At 36.6% G+C, this 23,623-nt stretch overlaps 1 protein-coding gene across 11 annotated transcripts in view; it reads left to right on the top strand.

Annotated features, from left to right (window-relative positions):
- The window catches only part of LOC102227425 (synaptotagmin-2-like), a 71,644-nt gene extending 48,788 nt beyond the window's left edge, over window positions 1-22,856 (top strand). For 10 of the 11 annotated variants that reach the window (XM_023337129.1, XM_005801728.2, XM_005801725.2 and 7 more), the window contains 8 exons: window positions 6,106-6,317; window positions 6,647-6,804; window positions 11,575-11,712; window positions 12,305-12,472; window positions 13,177-13,344; window positions 15,091-15,208; window positions 15,534-15,667; window positions 16,095-22,856. In XM_023337129.1, the coding sequence (XP_023192897.1) occupies window positions 6,125-6,317; window positions 6,647-6,804; window positions 11,575-11,712; window positions 12,305-12,472; window positions 13,177-13,344; window positions 15,091-15,208; window positions 15,534-15,667; window positions 16,095-16,310 (1,293 nt within the window). In that variant the 5' untranslated portion in view covers window positions 6,106-6,124 and the 3' untranslated portion in view covers window positions 16,311-22,856. The remainder of the gene's footprint in view (window positions 1-6,105; window positions 6,318-6,646; window positions 6,805-11,574; window positions 11,713-12,304; window positions 12,473-13,176; window positions 13,345-15,090; window positions 15,209-15,533; window positions 15,668-16,094) is intronic. The other variant, XM_005801731.2, reaches the window with a different exon arrangement.
- Window positions 22,857-23,623: the final 767 nt, after the last annotated feature.

The following is a 23,623-nucleotide window of genomic DNA, read 5'->3' as shown; positions in this document are numbered from 1 at the left end:
TGACACCATTATGACTGCAGGAGCCCCAAGTCCATTTCAGTTGAAGAGAATTGCCCTGAAGTAGCAAGCATTCAGAATCAAAGCTACGCATTATCTCTAATTGAACCAAGTCCAGTTTTTCAGTTCAGCTCTTCCAAAGAAGGAATTTTCTCACTGATAGATTCTCTAAAATATTGCCTTCTTCGTTCTGTAGCTGCTCCAGTACACGTTTTCTTCTTAAATCAAATTCCGAAAGATCAGAGGTCAGCTGTGACTCAGTGCTAATAGAGCCAATATTTTCATCTTGTAGCAATCCTTAATGGGTGTTTCTCATAATTCTGAAACGTATATGTTATACTTTAAATAACTCATTGGGAGTCAGATTATGAAATCACATAGTAGGAAAAATCCAAATGTTAATCATATCACATGCTCAATGAGAATTCTCTTTAATTGCTTCAACCTGAATCAAAGAATATGAAGTAAAGGGATTTCCTAATGCGTAGAACTTTGCAAATATCAGAATTAATGCAAATTTTCTAAGGAAACCAGTCCATATTAATGCAACAATCACATCAGTTAGACTTAGAGGAAATGAAGCTGCACAGTATGCACCGCTAGTTCAGCTGGAGGCCAACCACTCAGCCCACCCACACATAACCCGTAATGTCACAGATGGCTGGGGCCTCTGCGGGGACTTGAATTATGTCACTGGGGACATATTATTTAGCTTTCTTTGCATTTTTTAGAACCCATATCACTCAGTGACTAATGGCAACTTAGTATCTATTTTTGTTGTTCATCTTCGAACACAACAGCATATTCACAGTGCCTAATATTCAATACTTAATTTGTCGCCCCAATGCTCCTAACCATTGCCCCGAGGAGCAGTCATGTGACTCTGGTCCCAATTTACTCTTTGTTACAGAGGCCATTTTGAAAGTGAATGGTAAGATGATTTTAGGCTTTGAACAAAGGAAGTTCCAATGGAAATATAGGTTATGATTTCTACTTGCACAGATCGTCCACCGGCCGACAGCTGCTGCAGATGCAACTGTCTGTGCTGGAGGGATATAAATGTGGCTGACTGGTTTTAGATAGGTAATTAATTGCTCTTTGTGATGCTTGTTGTCATCTTGTAAAACAGCTGCATGGCTTTAGCTCCCCATCCTTAGGTTGTTTTGACTTGAAGCTGACGTGGATGTTAATAAGCTCCTGATAAACACCCACTCCCCCCCCACATACACACTCTCTTAACAAACTGACTCATGTGCCGCTTGGGTTTTTCTATCAGTGGAAAGTTTAGTACACTGATCCGCTATCACATATACATCTTTTTATTGTAGCACATTTAGCTGCTATGTTAAACTATTTAATTCACATATAACAATCAGTTTCTCTCTTTATCAATCCCACTATGTGATTCCATATTTCATTTATAGAACCTGTAAAAGATTTTATATATCATTCAGATGTGTGATTTCTTTACCATAAATGAAATTAATTACACATGATCACATATATTTATTTTAACACTATTCTAACTCATAACCCAATCCTGTTGTGTTGCATCAACCAAAATAAATTACCATAAACGCAGCAGTTTATCACCATGGAGAAATAGAACAGTTTCTATATTTAAGGAGAATTACTCTTATGTAAGTTTTATAATCGTTTCAACAAAAACAAACAAAAGAACAAACAAAAAAGCCCTCTATGTCAGTCTGACGAGGCTCACATTTTGCATTGTTATGTCACTGACTTAACTGATGAATTAAACATCAGGATAATAACAAAGTTGTCCACAATTGACATTCATTTGAGCATCACTCCTTCCTTCAATGTGCTCTTATCAGAAGTGTGACCAAGAAATCAAAGCAGAAATATGTATCAGTGCTACATTATAGCTAGATATTGGTGGTGTGATATCACTCTCATATATGCTGCTTAACAAATCCCTTTCCAGGTGAATGATAGTTGAAATTACAGTATGCAGATTACCTCGTATAGATTTCAGATAATACTTTGGCCACGGAGACGTACGGAAATCTTGATCTCAGTTTCTTAGCGTGGGCCTCACATTGTTAGAGTCTGAGTCATTATAGTTAGTTAAAATAAAATTGCTTGGCTGCACAAAGGAGCCTCAAGCATGAGCTGGCCCTTATCACAAAATCCACTGCTCAGAGTTGGATGGTGATTAAGCAGTTTTATCTTCGAGCAAGCTGGATGTGGTAAACACACTTGAAAAGTGATTTTACTAGAAACAATACAAGAGATGTGACATTTCTCAAAAAAATAAAAATAAATTAAGTTCCACCTGGAAGAGTACCCTTTAAGGAGAAGGATGGGTTTTATGATGCTTTCTAAAAGCTTTATAGAAAAAACAATTTTGACTATATCTATCATCAACAGACCAAAGATTTTCTCTGTGCTTTTACCCCCCCTGTGAAACCAAAAGATCCCTTTGCTCTAAGGCGAAGCACGATGTAAATCTCATCAACTCCTCTCCTACAAGACCCTTGAAAATATCCTTCACAGACCTTTTAGATTAGCCAAAGCAATCTAAAAGGTCCAATGATGTTTTCAACCTGAATCTAGCCACCAAATGTATACAATGTTTTTAACCAGAACTCAAAGCCTTGCACACTGGCCATCTTTTCTGGGTCAATAAAACTACTACTGAAGCTGGGAGCTTCCTTTTCCTCCTCCCGAGAGAGGAATGGAGGTACAGGATCACAAGATCAGAAAAGCAAATTGGTATGGAAAAATAAACAGCCATTCAACTGTGGCATTTGAGACTAAGAAACGGACTTGTCCGTACTTTTAATTCTTTTTCTCTTTTCTTTGTCTCCCAAACTCTAAACTTAGATTAGATGTTAGAATTTTAGCCTGTGAAACACTTTCCCTTATGGCCCAGAAGAAGCCAGTACAACTTTAGATAAAAGCTAAAGCCAGTTAACTTGTCCTTTACTGTAAATAATGCAATCTTGTTATAAAATCTCTTTTTTTGTCTAATACAACCCCATTCTGTGTCCAGGCAATGACACCTAAATCTTAATCTTTAAATAAGATTTTTCCAAAGCTTCTTCCGCCCCAAACAAATAGTCTGAAAACTGAAAACTAAAAAGATGCCTACTCAACTGTATAAATAGAGGTCTGAATGTAATTTAAAGGTGTTCTGGGTTGATGACATGGCCTACCTTAGCTTACACTTCAGCATCCTTGGTTTGTATAAAATATGATATGACATAAGCGGATGTGCAGGTTCTCAGTGCAGAAGACCATACAAACCTGGATAGTTTTTAGAGATTAAATGTTTATGTCATCTGAATATATGTTAATGTTGCTGCACATGTTTCAGCAGCCTCAGTTTACAGGACATTATCTATTTTAACCTTGGTTAAAAGATTCATTTAGGAGTTGCTTTTCAAAATCTGACTGGCTTATATATCTTTTTCTTCCTCTGTGAGTAAGTTCTGACGTTAAAACATGACTGATGATGATCATAAAATGGTTTTGGTCTATGTTCTTTTGTCCTCTATGGAGGATGTAGAGGACAGACACACAGCTGTTAATTAAATTGATACATTTTAATCTGATGGGGGGGGGACAAACACAATAAAATAGACATTTCTTCTTTTGTGACCTTTAAACACTGTCATAGCAAAGCATGAAATATAATTGAGGAACAAAAGTAGAGATTTATGTTTTTTAAAATAATCTCATTCTGAATATGATAGATTGTTTTGAGTAATTTTCTTCGCCCACACAAAGTTTTATATTTTCTCTGTAGCAGAGTTCCCATTTCACTTTATTAACACAATACATTTACCAAGTAGTTTTATCAGCAGAAAAAAAGTTTTTCCTCCATTTCACATTTTTGAAGATGTATAACGCAGTCCATGGCCCTGAACAATATAAGCTTATCCTTCCTGCTGTTAGCCTCAGTTTGAATAATTGATATGCAGCAATAAATAGAAATGGCATGTCTGGCAGCAACTTGAAAATTGGCACTTGAGAAATGGGAGATTCATCCTTTTCACAAACCAACATGTTAAAAAATAAAATAAGGAGCCCCAGTCATTTTGTGCTATGCCTGTCTTTTCTTTCTTTGCAATCATTCACTCAGCACTCTGAAGGTAGGCTGCTTTCAACTGCACTTGATATTTGGAGATATCTGGAACCACAAAGTGCCCTGTTTCAACTGTCGTTTAGGTTTGTGCAGATACTGAACCTATTTCTTGCTTGGCCAAACAGCCAGGCAGGTCAGATACTCATGGCTTAATATCAGAAACAGTATTGCAGAAAACCAAATTAGGTTTCACTTACAAACAATGCTTTTTCTCTGTTCTTTACCTGTGGAGATTCTAGTAATTTATCCCTAATAATTTTCTATCATAAATAGTGTGAACAAAAATGTTAATCATTGTATGCCCTATCCCTTGTGAAAGTGTTCAGGTAAATGAGCCAAAATAACAAGTTTTAGGAACTTGTAATTAAATTTTCATTCACATGGATGTTAGCGCCATTGCAGGTTTCACCTTTCCTCCTGAGCACTTAGGTGCCTCTTGTCTATAATGACAAAAACCTATTAAACCTATTAAATAGCCATTGGTATTTAAATTGCATACAACCACCAGACAATGCAGTTAGGGAAGTTTTCAGGTGTATTTGTGAGTACAATACAATACGGTATGATACAGTATATTGTAATGCTCCCCATCTCATTAGGGAAATTTGCCTTCTATTAAAAAAAAGTCACTTAGCTAACCGGTAAAACAATATGCACAGTAACCAATTGTATTACTAATCATAGCCCAATGCAGGAATGCAAGCTACACCATACATATTGCACTTACCTCATTTAAAAGAAAAACTTTGAGCTAAACCATTACTCTAGGATTTTGTGGGTATGGTTTTATCCAAGTACATCTTTTTTGAGTTCCTTTCTGGCTTAAAAAGTAGAGTTTGCAAGTTGAAGAATCTGCTGAAGTTACAACAGTAGCTGATTATAACAGGCAGAACACTAGCTATCTGTTTAAATAGTTAGTGATTTAGATAGCTCTTTTTTAACATAACAGACAAATGTTGCCTAAACTTTCAACTTGCAACAACTACTCATTCCACGAGTGTCTGCATCAAGTAAAATTACTTTTAATTATTTCATATAAAGGGGACACTATTTTATAAATTTAGCAGCTGTTCAGGTCTAGGCAAATCAAATCATGCATATAAGCATTTGTTTAAATCTGTTTGAAGAACTTTGCTAGAAAATTTTGTGACTCTTTCCATTTGAAACTGAAATTTTTTTTCCATGTACCAAAAGCGCAGATTGTATTGTTGACTAAAACTGAAAATCACTTCAGAATAACAACACAACTAACCTACCTCTGACAGTTGTTGCCTTTGTAGAAGCTACTGCTTCTACTGCTTCTACAGTAGAAGCAGTAGCAAATGTCTATGCTTCTCATAGAAGCATAGCCTGGGATCTATTAGAGTTTGATCTAAAAAAAAAAAAAAAGTTCTTGTGTAGATATGATCGTTCCTTATGACTCATCTTGTCAGTTAAGTTACATGATGCATTGCATCACAGATATGCTCCTCATTTCACTTTAAGCTAAAGTTGTTATAGGTTTTAATAAAACAAAATTGTAAAAATAGATAGACTCTCCATGCTATTTAATTTACGTTTACCTCAGTTAAACTGGTAAACACACACCAAAAATTATACATTTAATTATACATGGACCATCTCAATAAATTTGAATATAGAAAAAAATTATTTCAGCAACTCAGTTCACCGAGTGAAATGTTATATAGATTAATTACACATAATGTTTTCAAGACCCTTTTTCTGTTAATTATCCAAATAATTTTCCTGTGTAAAGCCAATAAAACATGGTTAATTTTTTAAAATAATCAAATGTTACATCAGACTAATGGGAAAAAAAAATCCAAAACATGGACTTGATTTTTTTTTTTAAAAAAAGGATATTTAATACTTACAAACAAGCCTCACCATAATGCATATTCTAATTTATTTAATAGAACTGCACATGTATCGCCAAACTTCAAGTCTTTGAAAGTTTAATGCTGATAATTGTGTCTTTTCATGCTGTTTTTCAGGGACTGAGCAGCCTTAGTGATGAAGTTTAACTTATTCAAGCAAGAAACAACGCCTATGGTCGCAGCAAAACCAACGGGGGCCAGTGACTCGACTGTTACTCCAGCCCCCGTAGGGTTAGTCTCCGCTGGAAACGCCACGGAGCCAGTCAACAAGAACGATGCCTTTGATGAGATCAAAAACAAGTTCCTGAATGAAATCGACAAGATCCCACGTGAGTGCCAGGCAAAACCCCAAACTCTTATTGACGTGGCTCTCAACAATTATTTTGGAATTAGATTTTCTCTTTTGCTGCAGGCATCATCAGTCCTATAATGTCTTTATTTGATATTGATCACTGGCTGCTCTTCCTAATGGCAGGGAAATCTAATTTTCATCCAATCTAATTGCTAACCTTCCACCTCTTACTAAATCTCTGTGGCCTGGGGCATGACATGAAGCAGCCTAAATGATCACTTGGTCAGACTTCAGATTATGTGCTTCTCATTTTTGTTTCTGAATGGGGCTTTTCCATCTTTGAACTGATCTGTGTGTTTTCCTCAGTGCCGTCCTGGGCCATCATTGCCATTGCCGTGGTCGCTGCTTTACTGATTCTAACGTGTTGCTTCTGCATCATCAAGAAATGCTGTTGCAAGAAGAAGAAGAACAAGAAGGGCAAGAAGGGGAAGGGTGACATGGGAATGAAGAACTTAAAAGGAGAGGTATGTTTCACTGACACAGGTTGCATCATAGCTAAGAAAATCTATATTGTTACTGCATATGAACCACAAATAACTGACCCACTCATGACCCTATTAGCTAATGTCTGTTGGGTTTAATGTGAGGCACTGTGGTGAAATAAAGATAAAAGGAGATGAGTCATACACACGACTCAGATAATTTATTACACTTTAGTGTACTTTAGTGGCATGAAGATATCATTTTTCTTCTTAAAGTAATTTAGATTACTGATTAGAAATTAACAAAGTTGTATACTGTGTTGATGTCTTTCTAACCCGGCCAATAATTTTTCACAGATTTTGATTGCACTGCTTGTCAATCATAATTATTTGTTTCATTTTCTCTTTCTTTCTCTGTTATTCAATGTATTTGTCATAAATGTTATCGTTGCTCTCTCTTTCATGTGGGCTTTGGGGTTTGAGTAAAAAATGACAGGGTCCTTGGTTGCACAGCCTCCTTTATGACTGCTTCTCTTACATTCAATAAAGAGTCGTTATCAAAAATTACTAGCTTGCACTAAATGTTGCCTTAGGACGTAAAAATTCAATTGTGTGCTGATGTGAATTGAACACGGTAAAAATACAGGTATTATAAAACATAAAAGCACACAACTGCACCCATAAGGAGGCTTTTCCATCTGTCATTTTCCTCACTCCCTGCAGAGCAGCTTACTGCATTTGCTGTGATTACCCTTCTTTGGTGTCTGCTGTGAGTTCAATCTCTTCCTTTGTCTCTGCTCTCCTCCTTCCTGCTTTGTGTCTTATGTGTGCTCCGTGTATCTTGACTGTGGTGGACCTCTCTGTCTACGGTAGGTCTGACAGCACACGGCACCCCTCTCTGGCTGCTCTGTGTAAGCACAGACCAGGGCAGGGCGGCAGCGGTGCTGGAGGGGGGTGGAAGGGTTGGGCTGGGCTGGGCTTGGAGGGGTTGGATTGCAGTGATGATGACAATGATTGCTATGGCTTCCCTAGTTTTTTGCAAGTTTTGGTGCTGCAGGTGCTTGAGGACTCGATGGGAACTATTAAGCTGCTTTGCAGAATCCACTAAACTGTTATGCTGCACCAACTGCCATGTCTTGACAATCCAGAGATTGCAGTTTTGTTTTGCTTTTTTGCAAAAATAAGTGGAAAAAAAATCTATATATGGTTTGAAGTGAACATGAAATTCATCCTATGATTAAGCCTTTGAATGTTGAGCGCACTGAGCAACTCACTAGAGATCACTAACATGCATGTGCAAGGGTTAAGCTGGGTATTTGTCAAATATCAGCTGTAACTTTATTTACCTAAAAGCTCAAAGCAAGCTTCTGCTATAACAGAAGTCAATTGCTGAGCACAATCACAACTGGTGTCTCACCAACTATTCCTCTGTATTTTGACTCGGGTATAACATTTATTCCGTTACCTGGTTGTACAAGTAAGCTCCTTGTTTTACAACAGATGAATAGTCTGCATCTCTTGACAAAGACCAGCATATGCCCTTGCAGTAGGTTACCATTGAATGGCCACAACTTGACTTGAGAGTAACTTTCCTGGATGACCCATGCTGCTGACTTACTAGGTGAAAGTCATTGATGCCCCCTCTTCCCTAAAGCTCTTGGGCCTCACCGAAGAGATATGGTGACCCTGAATGGATGCCTATGTTAGCAATAAATAGAGGCCTGAAACATCTCAGTCCAAAATCAACTGTCTGTTTCCGTGGACAATTTATTTACAAAACATAAAACTAAAACTGAGCTCTGATGTTACTCAGGAAAAGGCATTCATCCAGGCACAGTATCTGCATCTCTGAGTTCCTACAGGAAATATAACAAGAAACAAAACTTATGCATATAGCATGATACCTACATGGATTTGTACATTATATTTAGGACATATAGGTGGATAAATTTTTGGACCTTACAAAAATTTGTGACGTTTTTTAATACTTATTGCCTCTCAGATTTTTAGAAAACATCTACACTTACCATCAGAAATAAACTTGAATCTTGCATTGTGTGGCCTGGCATGCTTGAATGAAAGACATTAGCACAACACAGCCACAGATTCCAACATAAACGGACGCAGAGTGAGAAGGCGTGTGTGTGCGTGTGTGTGTCTGAGAGAGAGTGGTAAGCATGCTTGAGAGTCTGCATGTAATCAAAATGTAGGTGTCCTGTGTGTTCAGCTCATTTTCTCCAGCTGAACAGAAACAGAGCTGAAGTTACCAACTTTGGACCTAAAGAGGAACGATCAAGAATCGGCACACATCTTCAGTTATTAGGACTAATGTCTCAGCAAGATCTAAAGAAACTCACCCATGCGTTTATCTTCAGTCACATTAATTACTGCAACAGTCCTTCTACTGGCTCTCTGTAGCTCAGAGAAGAGACTTTTAAATACTTTTGTTAATTTATCATTCACTGAATGGCTTAGCACCTACATACAACAACAACATCTTCCAGTCCACTCAGGTCTTTTGGCTCTGGTCTGCTCTGAATTCCCCAAATCAGAAGCTGACATGGAGAAGTACCGTTATATTTTTATGTTCCTCTAATCTGGAACAAACTTCCAGAAAACTGCAAAACTGCCGAAACACTGAGTGCCTTTAAATCATGACTAAAACCCCACCAGGTTAGAGTTATCTAGGGAACATTGATCAATATATTTTTATAAATTTATATCTATATAAATATATGTATTTTTTTCATAATTTTGATGGAGGCGTGTAAAAAATGTAACTTTTCTTGCTTGTTTCAAAATTGGTTGCTGTACTGTGTTTTTATGGTGTAAAGCACTTTGAACTGCCCTGTTGCTGAAATATGCTCTATAAATAAACTTGACTTGACTTGACTTGTGATAAGTTCTGCATTGAATATGTTAATTGTTTATTTGTGACTGTGTGTCATGTTCTTCTGGCCAATCAGTGAGTAGTGGAGTCTCTAGTTTCATGAAGACTTTGTCAAAAATACACCAATTTGTTATGAAAACATTGTATCATGTATGCTGAAGAAATTTATTTCTTTAAAATATAGTGAAATTTTTCCACCTGAATGATCGAGATTCCTCAGAAAGCCATAAGAGTGTAACATTATTGTAACAAAGATATTCAAAGATCTGATAAACCCTTTCAAAGCTATTTCCTCATAAAATTGACATAATTGTGTACTGTACAATTAAACTGAAAACCAAACACCTTTACTTCAGAACAAAAGCATATATATATATAAAATGTCCATAAAAATGGGGATAAGTAAATATGTTGAATACTCAATAAAGCCACTTGGTTTTACAAGTTTAATAAAACAAAATCACTCTCCAAAATAAGTTTATTTTTATAAGCCCATAATAAATTAACATTTAAGTTTGCTCACTTGTGATTAGTGAAACAGTATGCTCAATTCACAGCTTGGTATGTATCTATGTGCTCAACATCAGAATGTTGAGCTCATGGATTGGAAAATGTTTAAAAGAAAAACAGAAAGTAAAATATGTCAAAATTCTATTTATTAGTTGCTAATGCTAACATGGCATAGTCCCATTTTGATGGAGTGGTAGAGCACAGGTTTGTGTGGATCAGTACATTATTTTGTCTCTTTCCATTGCACCCCATAAAACCATTCTTGGGTCCAGTTGTACAGTATAATTGCTTTACTGTAAAATATGGTACAGTAAAGGTGAAGCCACTGACGTCACACAACACAGTCCATTGACTGGAAGACAGAAAAACATCACTGCTTGAAACATGCTAGTGCATCATATTTCCTAGTATGATGTAATTTGGGTTTAGCCCCACCTGCCCAATAAGAATCCAACTGGTGGTGGAAATATCTTCTGAATGCGCCGGACCATAAAATAGGATATCGAGCCCCATTGACCCGTGCTGTACTGCCCAGTGGAAACGATGCACATGTGTGAAAGGATAGGATTAGTTTTCTGTCTATAGACCAGAGATAATGCAAAATGTTAAGTCCAAAAGTGAACACAAATCATTGATTTGAAATCAGTACAAAATACATAATTAACAACTGTTTAATACATGTCATTAGATCTCACAAAAAAGTGGATACAGAAGGAAATAACTTTTATCAGTTTGGAAATATAAAGTAAATGTCTCACCTTTAGCTTGACTGTTTGGATGTTAGTTTGTGCTTGTTGGGTGCCTGATTATGTGTATTTAGCATCCATAGGTGCTTATTAAATGACTTATGGCATATTTATCCACATATATCAACACAGTGTATGAATGTGTTACAGTATGGGTTTCAGTATATCCAAACCAGCATTAGTACTCACTGCTATTATAGAATGTTAAGTAAATTTGATGCATCGTGATCAATGTTTTATAAGAGTCTCAAACTGTTGTAAAGTTCTAAATCGCTGTATTAGGTCTTTCACTTTTGGTCCTCCCCTTCTATGTTTTGTTCTACATCTGTGAAACACCAGCCATGGGTTGTAATGAGTAGTGTTACGTCAACAACATTATGTAGATGAGGAAAAGTTCCTGTTTTGTATTTAACATTCTTCTAACACACATAAAAAACCAAAAACAGCAAATGGTGTCACCCAGGAAATAGTGAAATCAAGTCAGGTTGCAACCGTGGTCATTGATGAACAGTTTGCATTTGTAACACTGGGGTAAGTCGAAGGTAGGTGCTGTGACTAACCTGACTGCTGTGCTGACATGTAAGGTTTAATGTTCTGCTCAGCCACCCTTTCATTGCCATCCTCTCACCCTCTTCTTTGTTGCCTGTCCAACTTCTATCATTGCAGAAACCTCAGGATGATGATGATGAAGAAGATGATGTTGAGCCAGGCCTAACTGGAGATGAGAAAGAGGAAGAAGTGAAGGAGAAGGAAAAGCTTGGGAAGCTGCAGTACTCCATTGATTATGATTTCCAGGAAAACAAGGCAAGCAATACTATAGATTTATTTGGCATTACCCACACTACATTGCAAAATCACTAATAACCTTTGAACCTTTCTACATTTTGCTTTCTTACAACTACATAGTTGTATTAATTTTTGCTTTTCATGTGACACACACATAACTATTGCATTATTGTGAAGTTGAAGGAAATTATAGATTTTTAATAATATTTTTACACATAAAAATCTGATGTGTGACTTGAGACTATCTTTCAGAAGGACAACCCAAAAACTATAGCTAGAGTTACTTTGGATGTATTCATATCAAAGCATAATGATGTATTGGAGTCAAACCTAATTCCTAACCGACAGACAGACGGATGGATGGAAGGAAAAAATGCACACCATACTTACAGATATTATTTCTGTGAAAAATATAGAAAAGACTCTAAGTTTTCCTTACACTTCACAATAATGTACAACATTGTGTTGGTCTTGGACAAAATTCCAATGGATTTTGTGTTTGTATAATAAAATACTGAAAAGCTCAAGTACAAGGCACTATATATTTCACTTTAGGTTGATAGCCAAACATTTTTGTACTGTTTTAATGACATTATGTTGCACTCCTCAGTTAACAATAGGAATTCTACAAGCAGCTGATCTCATCTCTATGGACAGTGGAGGCACTTCAGACCCCTACGTCAGAGTCTTTGTCCTGCCTGATAAGAAGAAAAAGTTTGACACAAAAGTACATAAGAAAACACTCAACCCAGTCTTCAATGAGACATTCATTTTTAAGGTAAGCTTAAAGTGACTGGTGACCGCCCGTCATTCATCATCACTCATTTCCTGCTCATGAATAATGCACTTCTGCTTATGTGATTGGTAAGCATGTCTAGTTAAAAGTAAAGTTAACTTCCCTTTCTTCCTGGTCCTGGATTCTGTCTTCTCCTACACTTTGACTTTTTCCCACAGTGATAATAAGGAGCAGACATATTGAATGTGTCTTACAAAGGAGAGTCTGAAGGGGAATCATATTAAAGGAGAGGCCCACCTCTGGTGCACCTTGTCTGCTGACAGCCCCATACAAAACAATTCAACTGTTTTAGTAGCTTGTCAAAGTTAGACAGTCCTACTGAGGCAGCTTGCATAAAGCTAAATACATTTAATCAGTCAAAAGGTCAGACTTCATGTATAATTTATTGTGAATTACCAAAAAAGCTACACTTACGTACGTAAAATTTAACTACATTAAGTTGATGCTTTCATCTAATCGACATAACTGAAAGTGTGGATAGTGAATAGAAAACAAATATACAAAATGTTGGGTAATTTGCAGAGTTTTGGTGAGTGAACATGAGCTAGACTTAGTAAGAGTGTTAGAGGAGGAAGTGATCTTATTAAAAATGCATTCCATGAAATGTAGGGGGGGAGGAGACATCGTTCTGACAGACGTCCTCAGCTCTTTCAATGACTAAAGTTAGACTCGCTTGTCATTTTCAGATACCATTCACTGAAATGGGAGGGAAGACTCTAGTGATGGCCGTCTATGACTTTGACCGCTTCTCTAAACACGACATCATTGGAGAGATTAAGATACCCATGAACACGCTGGACCTTGCAAAACCAATTGAAGAGTGGAGAGACCTCGACAGTGCTGATCAAGAAGAGGTAAGGTCTGCTCTGTCAGTACAAAATGAGAGTATTGTAAAAATTTTACATATTTGCTGTGTAACACCAGCAAATGTAGCCTTGAGAAGACTGTCAAGCAAATTATGCATTAAATCTAAATAACATATTAGCTTCACTTTCTGAAATAAGTGACACAAGCATTGCAATTTCAGAATATCTTTTCCAGGACATTCTGATTTTTATTTTCAGGGTGGAATTATTATACAGTACACAATGAGCTGCACAAGTTCAAATTTATTGTAGATTTTATGTAATCCATATACTTATAGACTAATACTGTATAACATCAACATTACTGAAATTTCCCTTACCCAGTTACCATCAAACTTCTCCCTCCTTTCAGTCATCAGTACGTTTCTGGTATAATTATGGACCACTGCAAATATTTAAGCACTCTTCTTATCAGAAATAGCAAATAGAATTTAAATTGGCTGCCTTCTTGGCACAGACATTTAAGCATATTCCATTAATCTTTAGTGGAGTTTGAGTCGGGTTCAGTCCAGATTCTTGTGTTAGCCTGCTTTATCCATTTAGGAATGTACTTGGAGTCATTGACCTGCGGGAACATGCAACTATGCCCAAGTTTCAACATTCCAGTTGTTAATTTGTGATGAAGTTAAACAACTTGGGGATTGTTCCCTTTCATTATTTTTTCCCCTATTTTGAGCTGTGTACCAGTAACACTGGCAGCAACATGAAGCTTACATGGTTACTTAACCATTTACAAAGTTCTTAGGTTCAAAAACCTCATTTTGACTCAAAAAGTATTCTTGTCATTGTGGCTAAATCTGTTTCTCAGCTATTCTTATTTGGTTTGACCAAATAGGAAGCTGCAACATATTTCTTGAAGGTGTTTTCAAAGGACAAGGCATGTTTTTATTGGGTGACAGCCTCTAATTTCATGCTGATGTAGAACTCACTTCCCTGTCAGTCCTTGACACTGTTGTTCCATTCTATGACAGGCTTAAGTCTTAGTGGATCTTAAGTTGTTCCTAAACATCCTGATTAATTTTTGGCTATTAGAACTCACAGTTTGGGCCAATTTAATAAAACCTGAGTGTGATATTATTCCAATATTTGAACTTGTATGTATAGTTTTGAGTTGGTCTTGATTAGAAAAAATGTGAACACAATTCAAACTTGTTCATGAAATTTAGATTTTAAAATTAAATAATTTTTTTCCTGGGTGGAATGGTGACACAATATTGCACCCAAAATAACAGCTTAAAATGCACAGCTTAAGGTCAAGATTTATGACAATCATGCTAATTATGAATGTCTGTAAACTTCTGATGAGGTTCTATGAAGTAGATGGGATTTCTTCAAAATATTACTTGCCATTTTTTCATAGTTTATAAACTGTGATTTACTGTTTAGACTTTAAAAAACCAACACACATTCTCTTCTGTAATTTAGGCAAAATGTCTGTTATGCTGCACTGCTCACTGAGTAACTGTGCAGCTTGTTACGTGGAGCTGTCACTGTGATGCTGCACTCTATGAAAATATGAGGAAACAGTTTAATCCAAGAAACTGCTCCACCAGAAACATCTTAAAATGGAAAATTTTCTTTACAGCAATTTCAGGCTAGAAAAGCAATTCCAAATTGCATGTCTCTGAAATAAGAAAAAATACTTAACGTCTTCATATGTTGTAAGTGAAGCTCTTTTTCTAATGTATCACTTTATCTTCCATAACATTCTGCTTTCTTTGCTCCTTCTCACAGCCAGAGAAGCTTGGTGATATTTGCATCTCTTTACGTTACGTCCCGACAGCTGGCAAACTCACCATCTGCATCTTGGAGGCTAAGAACCTAAAGAAAATGGATGTGGGAGGACTATCAGGTGGGCTAGTTTACATAAACACAGCTGTGCTATAGATGTTCAATTTTCTTCACACTTTACCCCATATCATGGCATAGTCCTGAGTAAAAGGGCCTTTTCCTTGCTCTGAGACTGCAGAATGCTGAAGAACGTGACTTCAAGCCCAGCCATCAATTTTGTGCTGCTCTGCTCACGTGCTGTCGCTGCATCGCTCACCCATTCTTCACTGTCTTGCATTAGAAGTGGCTCCATCTGTTGGCATAATAGAATACTGCAACCCAGATTTGCATGAGCACAGAGGTTCCTTGTCCTCATGTCGTGATTCAGTTCTGTATCTGTTTGCCAGATCCCTACGTAAAAATTAACCTGCTGCAAAATGGAAAGAGGCTGAAGAAGAAGAAGACGACAGTAAAGAAGAATACTTTGAATCCTTACTACAATGAGTCCTTCAGCTTTGAGATTCCTCTTGAGCAAATGCAGGTATGGATATGGAGCAAGTTTTAATTTATTTATTTTTTTTAGTTCTTTTCAGAAATGTAAATAGTACTTCACTTAATATTATAGAGAGACGGTCCAGTCTGAAGAAAAAAATGTTGTTCAAGGAGACTACTTCAAAGTTGAAATATATAGATATTGTTTCATAACTTAACAGTTTCTCCATAACTTTAGTTCAGACCTGTGTGGTGTGCTCCCTTGTTTTCACAATGCTGTTTGTGGTGATGCCATAAAAGTTATGACGAGAGAAACTGCTAAACACAAAACTCTGAGATAACACCGGGAACAGTGCATCATTTTTTTCTTCAACAATACAGAAAATTAAACCAGCACAATATTTCCAGTCCTGTTGATCCTATAACCTTCATTGTATTCTGAACCAGGTTGTAATGCTCTCCTCCTTTTTCCTCAGAAAATCCAAGCCGTCATCACAGTGCTAGATTATGACAAGATTGGCAAGAACGATGCCATCGGGAAGATTTGGGTGGGAAGCAAGTCCACGGGGGCTGGACTGAAACACTGGTCTGACATGCTGGCCAACCCCCGCCGCCCGATTGCCCAGTGGCATCCGCTGCAGCCAGAAGAAGAGGTGGATGCCGCCCTAGCAGCACTGAATGCCAAGAAGTAAAATAATTTAAAAAAAAAACTCCCTCCACCCGCCTCCACACTTTCCTACCTTTGCATATCCAGTTGTTTCACTCAAGTCCCACATATCAATGTATATTCCAGAAGAACACCAAAATCTGCTCCCTCCAGCACATTTCTGTCCCACAGCCATCATTGTAAAAGATCCATAGAAACTATTTGACATGATGGGAAATGTAGTTTAAAAAAAATCATATTATATTAAGTCATGTCACTAAGAAAAGAAGACAAGTTGTAGGATGGACAGATACTCAGTCATTTTTGTTTTAGATCTATTTTTATATCGGAGTTGTGGTTCCATTATTAAGCTTATAGAGTAGACTATAAAAGGAGTGTTATTTGGGAATCTGGTGATTTAGAGGGATGACACATACATTCATTCATATTCTACTTCTCACCCTTTTTCCCTTTAGTGACAAAGTTTGCTTAGAATAGTGCTTAACAATAAAATGCTTTATACTGCCATATGATAGAGAAACAACACAAGCAGGTCCATTCCGTAGGTGTTTTGTGCACCATATCCCACACCTGCCAGGTATCATCCTAGATGATTCTGTTAGTTGGAAGTACATTCCTAGAGTTGGGTAGCAAAGTAGGGATTAGGTCCAGTTACCCACAAACACTGCCTTTTTGGATTAGTTACCCTTCTGCCCATCGTCTCAGGAGAACTTAGAGGAAAACTCCATGCCTTTTTTTTCTAAACGGGTTCTTATTGTTAGCAGTTATACAGCGTGATGAGAAAAAACAATGTTACACTAAAATTGTAAGAATTCTGCTGACCTTAGGCTTATGACTGAAGTTGGTTAAACCACAATTTATTGAGTTATATGGCGGGTATGACAGATAATCTGCAAAAAAAAAAAGTGTGCTTGTGTATTTTAAATTGTGTTAAAAAAAAAAAGCAATGTCTGTCATCTGTACTACAAAAATGTTTGGAAATACCAGAGTGGCTACAAAAAGAGAGACTGATCCCAACCACAGCTGACATTATATTTACAAGGTGTCAATTACTGCCTACAGCCCTCGACGTTCCCCTCCCGACATCTCTGATTCTGTATATCACTTGTTCAGTGTTACTGCCATTAGTCATGGACTTGACACAAGGGTTTTTACTTCAAAGGAATCCCTATAACCGTCTTACAGTCATAAAGGAGACAAGCCTTCCAAGTAACAAAATAAGCAATTTTCAACTACCAGGGACGCCTTCCAGTTAGAGGTGTTGTTCTCTTCCTTTCCTTTTTTTGTTCTACTTTTTTTTCTACTTAATAATTTAGTTTACCTTCAAACACTTTTATTCCTTAAGCACTTTAATTCCTAATGTTTTGTGTACATACGCTCAGAAGTCAGAGCTTTGACAATTTAGGGAGATTCATTTTGTTGCTTTTGCTTCTGCTTACTTTGGCCTCAGCCTATATGTGTTTGTGTGTGTTTTGAATTGTTTGAATTACGGTTATTTCACGTAATTGCAAAAAGTCTGGAAGAAATCGCACTGATCCATGTGTATTTTATGCACAGCTTACCAAACTGTCGATTATGAATTGCACTAGCAAGTATTGTTCTGTTATGTGGTTCCTGACACTGTTCTTAGGCGTGTGTTTTTCTTTTCCTGAGTGATGTAGCGTGATGAAATTGATCATTTCTGTGGCACACACAGACATGTCTTGTCTTGTGAATGGAAGGGAAAAGAAACACATTGAGTTCAGTGCTGCTTTGTGGTCTCTTCCCAGAATGAAACAATGCAGTATAGACAGCCAAAGTCAGCTCCAGGTAACTGCAACTGATTTTTTGACTAATTTCGACCCTTTAACACATAATGATAACATCTCAGAAAATGTGATTTCAGTTAGTCTGCTCAGGTGGACAACTTCAGTTAGACTGAATAATCAATGTGATGTCAAATTATTAACTTTATATATGAACTATAAATGTTTTAAAAAGCTGCTATTGAGCTGTTATGGCCACATTTTTGACTGATATTGTTCAGCCAGTGCTCTCTACATATTCCTGTCCAATTCACCTATCACGCAGCTATTTCCTCTTTCAATTTAAAGATGTGTTTCTACAAAAACAACAAAAATATTCACCGTAACAAAAAGGAGAAGAGCATCATTCATGATCTTATTGATAAAGCAACATATTTACAGTTGTTAACAGTTACAAATATCACTGAGATAATTTGGCTCTTTATATTTGTACGTTTAGATTCTGAGAGACGTTTTTGAGCGAAAACTTGAACTTGCAACAGACAGGAGACTATTAGAGCTCATCACCCGTGAATAAGGTCAATTAAATGTTAATTAGGTTTTGTGAGCATTTGGAGCCCACTATGCTTTTTTACAAGAAAACTTCCAGTTAGCTTTCTGTATAGCAAATGCAGGAACAAACATTTTATTGCATTTTTTTCGGGTGAAATTTATGTTTTTTCTTTCTTTTAAATTCTCTCTATATATAACAATCAAAACCAAATTTCTGTTTGTCATCTTGCACAATTCTTTCTTTTTAAAGCAACACTTAAGAAAAAGGCAACATGGAAGCAATCAAGCAACTCATTGGTGTGTAGTTTTGCCTATATACATAGTTCATACACGTTGATACTGCATGTTTATAAGAACTACTGTACATAAGAGCATGTTTTAGAGACGAAGCAAAAATAACTTGTGTACGTTAAATGGGTGTCATTTGCCATTTTAATAACACAGCAAACTGAGAAAAAAAATGCGCTGTATATTTTCTAAATAGAACAAAGTGTGTATTTATTTTCCATGAGGGTCATTGGAGAGAATGTCATGCAAATATTAGAGTACTATTACAAATAGGAATCTTTCCTCACCTGAAAACTCTTAAGCAAGTGTGTCGTCCAGTGCTGTGGGTGAGTTCATGTAGGAAGAAAAATGTAGCCGCATGCTTGCTATGTAAATTCCTTGTGCTCAGAGTTTTTTTGTTTGGCACCATTTATTTGCCATTTAGTTCATTTTACTGTACCTTTTAAAAATATTAGCGATTGTTAATTATGCTACAGTTTCTATTTTTTATTTTTTAATTAGAAAATTGTTATATTTCATTTCAACCAGGGGATCTCCAAGTCTGCAGGACTGTTTCTTTCTCTCTTTTTTTAGTAAGTAATGCAGATTAAACTTGATGTTATTCTGGAATAGCGCATTTGGAAAAACAATATATTAAATTGATTCTAGGAGTCATTTATGCCAGCACTAACCAAGACTAAAAGTCATACGGACCATATCCTACCTTAGGCTGCATTTCCAGGGCCAAACTGTGAATAAGCCTTTTTCCACTGAACACAAATGACTTGGAGTCCTCTTTTTTCCCCTTTATTACTGTTGCTATCATTTTTAATTAGAAGATTTTATTTTTCTTTCTGTTTGACTGACCTGATACATGTTACAGATTGTGTCTCTTTTACTCTGTTACTATACAATGGGTGTACTTGTAAACAAAATAAATTAATAAGATGAAAACAACTAAAAGCCATAAAACTCAAGCACTAACTCTTTAGAGCTCTGCTGAACAGCTAGAGTTTATTTATGAGGGAACAAAAATCTGACGTCTTCATTTTTCCATGAATAATGTTCCTTCTCGCATTCCTTTTCTAAAATATTTGTTCAACCAGAGGGAGAAAACCATTCTACTGTCTGAGCGTGGAGAACAGCTGCCAATTTAGGAGAGCAAGTGTTTGTTTTTTTTGTTTTTTTTTGTTTTGAGTGGCTGGTGTCATCGTTACGTTGGTGATTTTACAGGGTTGTGTTTGGTCATATTTGGTTAGCATAAATAAATATTTACAATTATGATATTGAATTCTGACTAATAAGAATAAAACTATATATGTGAGAGTGTGTTCCATTTTAGGGCTGAGTGCAATTTGTGATGCAAACTGGGTCAAGCTGCTAGTTTCTGTTCTCCCTGTTTGAGGAAAAGAACTCATACAATCAAATAATAATAATAGCGAATATTTGCATTATTTCAGATGCTATTACCAACAGTTTTTGTCCTTTTTTTAATCAACTGCTCAGCAAGAATGGATAAATTGAAGAACCCTTCCCCCACCACCCCCTCTGAAAAAACCCCCCTAAGATTTAAGGCTGAATCCCTCCCACAGAACTATGCATATGTTTATTTTTCAGACTTGTGTCTACATCACTGCAACTTGCTTTCTTGCCCTGAGTTATATATGACAACCTCACACATCTGTATATCCTGATGTTGCTCAGTCAGAAAAGCTTACAGATTCATATGGCTTTTGGTGTGTAAAACCATATCCACAAAACAATCAGCAATAAGCCTTATTTTTTTTATCCTGAGACATTAAACATGTTTATTTCAGGAATTTTAACATTACAGGATACAAATTATGTTCAGTCTTTTGCAGTAAAGCCAAATAGATTTAAAACAATAATCTTACCTCATACTTTTTCAGAGAAAGTAAAAAAGGAATGGTGGAGAAGAAAGTAAAAATGTAATAAAAATGTTTCACACTTTAAATGAAACTTAATCTGGAACATTTAAGGGTTTTGTTCCTTTCACAATAACTACAGAAAACTGATAGAAAAGTATACATTTTTAAGCCGTTTAAGCAGTTATGTTTTTATGCCATATCTGCATCAAACATGTATTAATTTATTTAGAATTATATAGAATTATTTCTTGTTTTAAGATCTAAGTGAGAAATAATTGTTTTAGGTTGATTATATTTATGATAATGCAAAATTTTATGTAGGAAACTTTAGATAATTGTATAGTTTAACAGGTCAACAAAATTTTACAGCTCTAGACAAATTTCATTTTAGAGAGAGAGAAAAATGTTGCTCTTTGGATTGAATGTTGCTGACCCCTATCGTAAGCAAGGGTTTGGTGACCAACACCAACAAAGTACCAAGCATTTAACATTTCATCTAGTTTATGTGAGAAAGTGGCTTCAACTCTCCTTTAACTTTTGGCAAGAAAGCAAACGAGCCCATATTTTCCACAATGTTGAAGCATTTTTTATTTTTTGTTTGATGTAAGTTGCTGAAGTTTCCTAAATTGAACTGCCACATCAATCTTCAATGTGTTGCATAAAACTGATGCTCCACATTCTCTTAATGCAATACAGTAACAATCACTGTCCCATCAATGCCAATGACTGTGACCAAATGATGCACTGAGAGCAGGTTTCAGTGTGTTTTAGAAATACTGCCACCACCTGATTACTCCTGCCAGCATTTATCTCCACAGTTTAACTCTGCACAGCCAATATAACAGGAGAACTACAATAGGAAAGCATCAAATATAAACAAAATCGCAAAGGTACATTTATGGTGCATTTACGAAAGTCTTGTTTCCTTTTAAAGTCTGGGTCACCACATACACAAGATCCTCAGACAATATGGTGGACTGAGACTGGTGAGCTGTGATTGTGTTCTTGTGTATGTGGAGTAATAAAATGTCCAAAACATTGCTTAAGATCACAGAGTTAGATTATACTACTCTCAGTACAAGTCTGCATGCATATTGTTATTTTTTTATGTATGAGTAACACGGTAAAAATAAAAGCTTTATGGTTTAAAAATGGCTAGTGATCTGTTTCCCTGATTGCTGAGTGTATGTACTTATGCACAAATGCATCTGCGGTTGTCCTGCTTCAGCTGTGTAAAGACAGTTTTAGAACACCGTTCACACATATGTGATTTGTTTCTGTCTTTTTTTATTTTTGTTTGAACAAACACTAGGATCTAAAAAGGGAAACTGCAAAATTCAGTCCATTTGACAGTCAAAACGTGATGTCGAGACCTGCGGCGGGTAAAGGCGCTGCTTTGAAACATGCTGGTTCTCTTGTCAGTTGCTGTATTTCTTCTTGCTCTCTTTGTGCATAGGTGTAATCACTTTTGTTGTTTATTTTTTATTCTGTGTATCCCTGATGTAGAATGTGGAGCTGTGTTTGAAGCAATGGCACAGATGTGTCTCCATGCTCTCTCCTCATTTGCTTTCTGTTTGTGTCCTTGTCTGGTTTCTGTGTAGCTGATTCTGTCACTGTCATCGAGGTGAATAGGAGCCTGAATCTCCTTTTGCAGAGCATAAGGAACACCGGCCTTCATGTTAACAACATGGACATACTGTATACTGCCAAACATGCAGGGCCGTACCGACCTGCCCCCTTGAGCACTCAGTTCTCCACCTCTGTTCCATTATGCAGCTGTTTTCTCGAGACTCATTTGTTTTACCAGCTTCACCTTCTTCTCTTCATCCTCTTTTAAAGCATCGGAGGACAGTCAGGTTATGTCCCCTAGCTGTGTTTCTTCGTGTCTAGTGTTGTGGTGCGCGTGTTCATGTCAGTACTTGTGCCTACTGTGGATCGCATGCTTTAGCCTTTGACTGAACACAAACGTTGCTCACAAACTCCTCTTGACCCTTATGTGGACATATGTTGGGAATCCTTCAGAAGTTATCAAGGGAACCAAATAACTTATTACAAATTTATCTTATGTGTTGCCAGTTCTGTAAAAACAAATAGGAAATAAAGGCCTTTTAATAACCATGAGTTGTATGTGTTTACTATGCAATATGTTTTATCTCACAAAGGAACATGATCTTTTGATGTTTTCTTTGGTTACACTATTTCATACCAAGCTATCAGTCACTTAAAGCCATTTAAAATAGTGGATTTACCACAAGCGGGAGCAACACAGCTTCATTTATGTTGCCATTAACTCTGACCATCTCCCCCATCAACTTTGAAGAAAACTATACATCCTATCCAATCTGTTCTTAATACATATTCATGGCAGATCCTTTTTTCTTGTGTGGTGTGTGACAGATCTTGTGCGGTCAGAAACTGGAAGTGGTTCCTATACAGACATGCTATAACCCAATTGGTTCTTTCTTGTAGTTCTAATGAAATATGAACAGTCCCAGCAAGAAAGAACTTTGTTCTTAGCCTAGAATAAAAGAACAATATTCTCTGTTCTTATGGAGTATGTACTTTTACAAAAAGCATATTGGCCTAGCATTGAACAAGGAAGAAAAACCCTTTAAGATTATTCAAAAAATACATGAAACAATGTGTGTGTAATTGTTTAGATATAATATTCAGACAATTTCTGCCATATTTAGTAAACTGAAGGTCATTGGTAAATATGTCAGACTGAAGTCCAATCCAAATACGGTGGACCCTTTGTTTAGGGTTAGGAGTTAGGTTTAGTGATAATGTTGGAAGTAGGTTTTGTTTAAGGCTGGGGTAAGAAAGATACTAGTAATGGTAAGGGTTAGAAAAATTGTCTATGTTATGCATAAATGCAGTTACTA

Source organism: Xiphophorus maculatus, chromosome 1, assembly GCF_002775205.1.
Source record: "Xiphophorus maculatus strain JP 163 A chromosome 1, X_maculatus-5.0-male, whole genome shotgun sequence".
In the NCBI taxonomy this organism is placed as follows: domain Eukaryota; kingdom Metazoa; phylum Chordata; class Actinopteri; order Cyprinodontiformes; family Poeciliidae; genus Xiphophorus; species Xiphophorus maculatus.
Note: the sequence above shows the minus strand (reverse complement) of the source record. Positions and strands in the feature narration are given on the sequence as shown.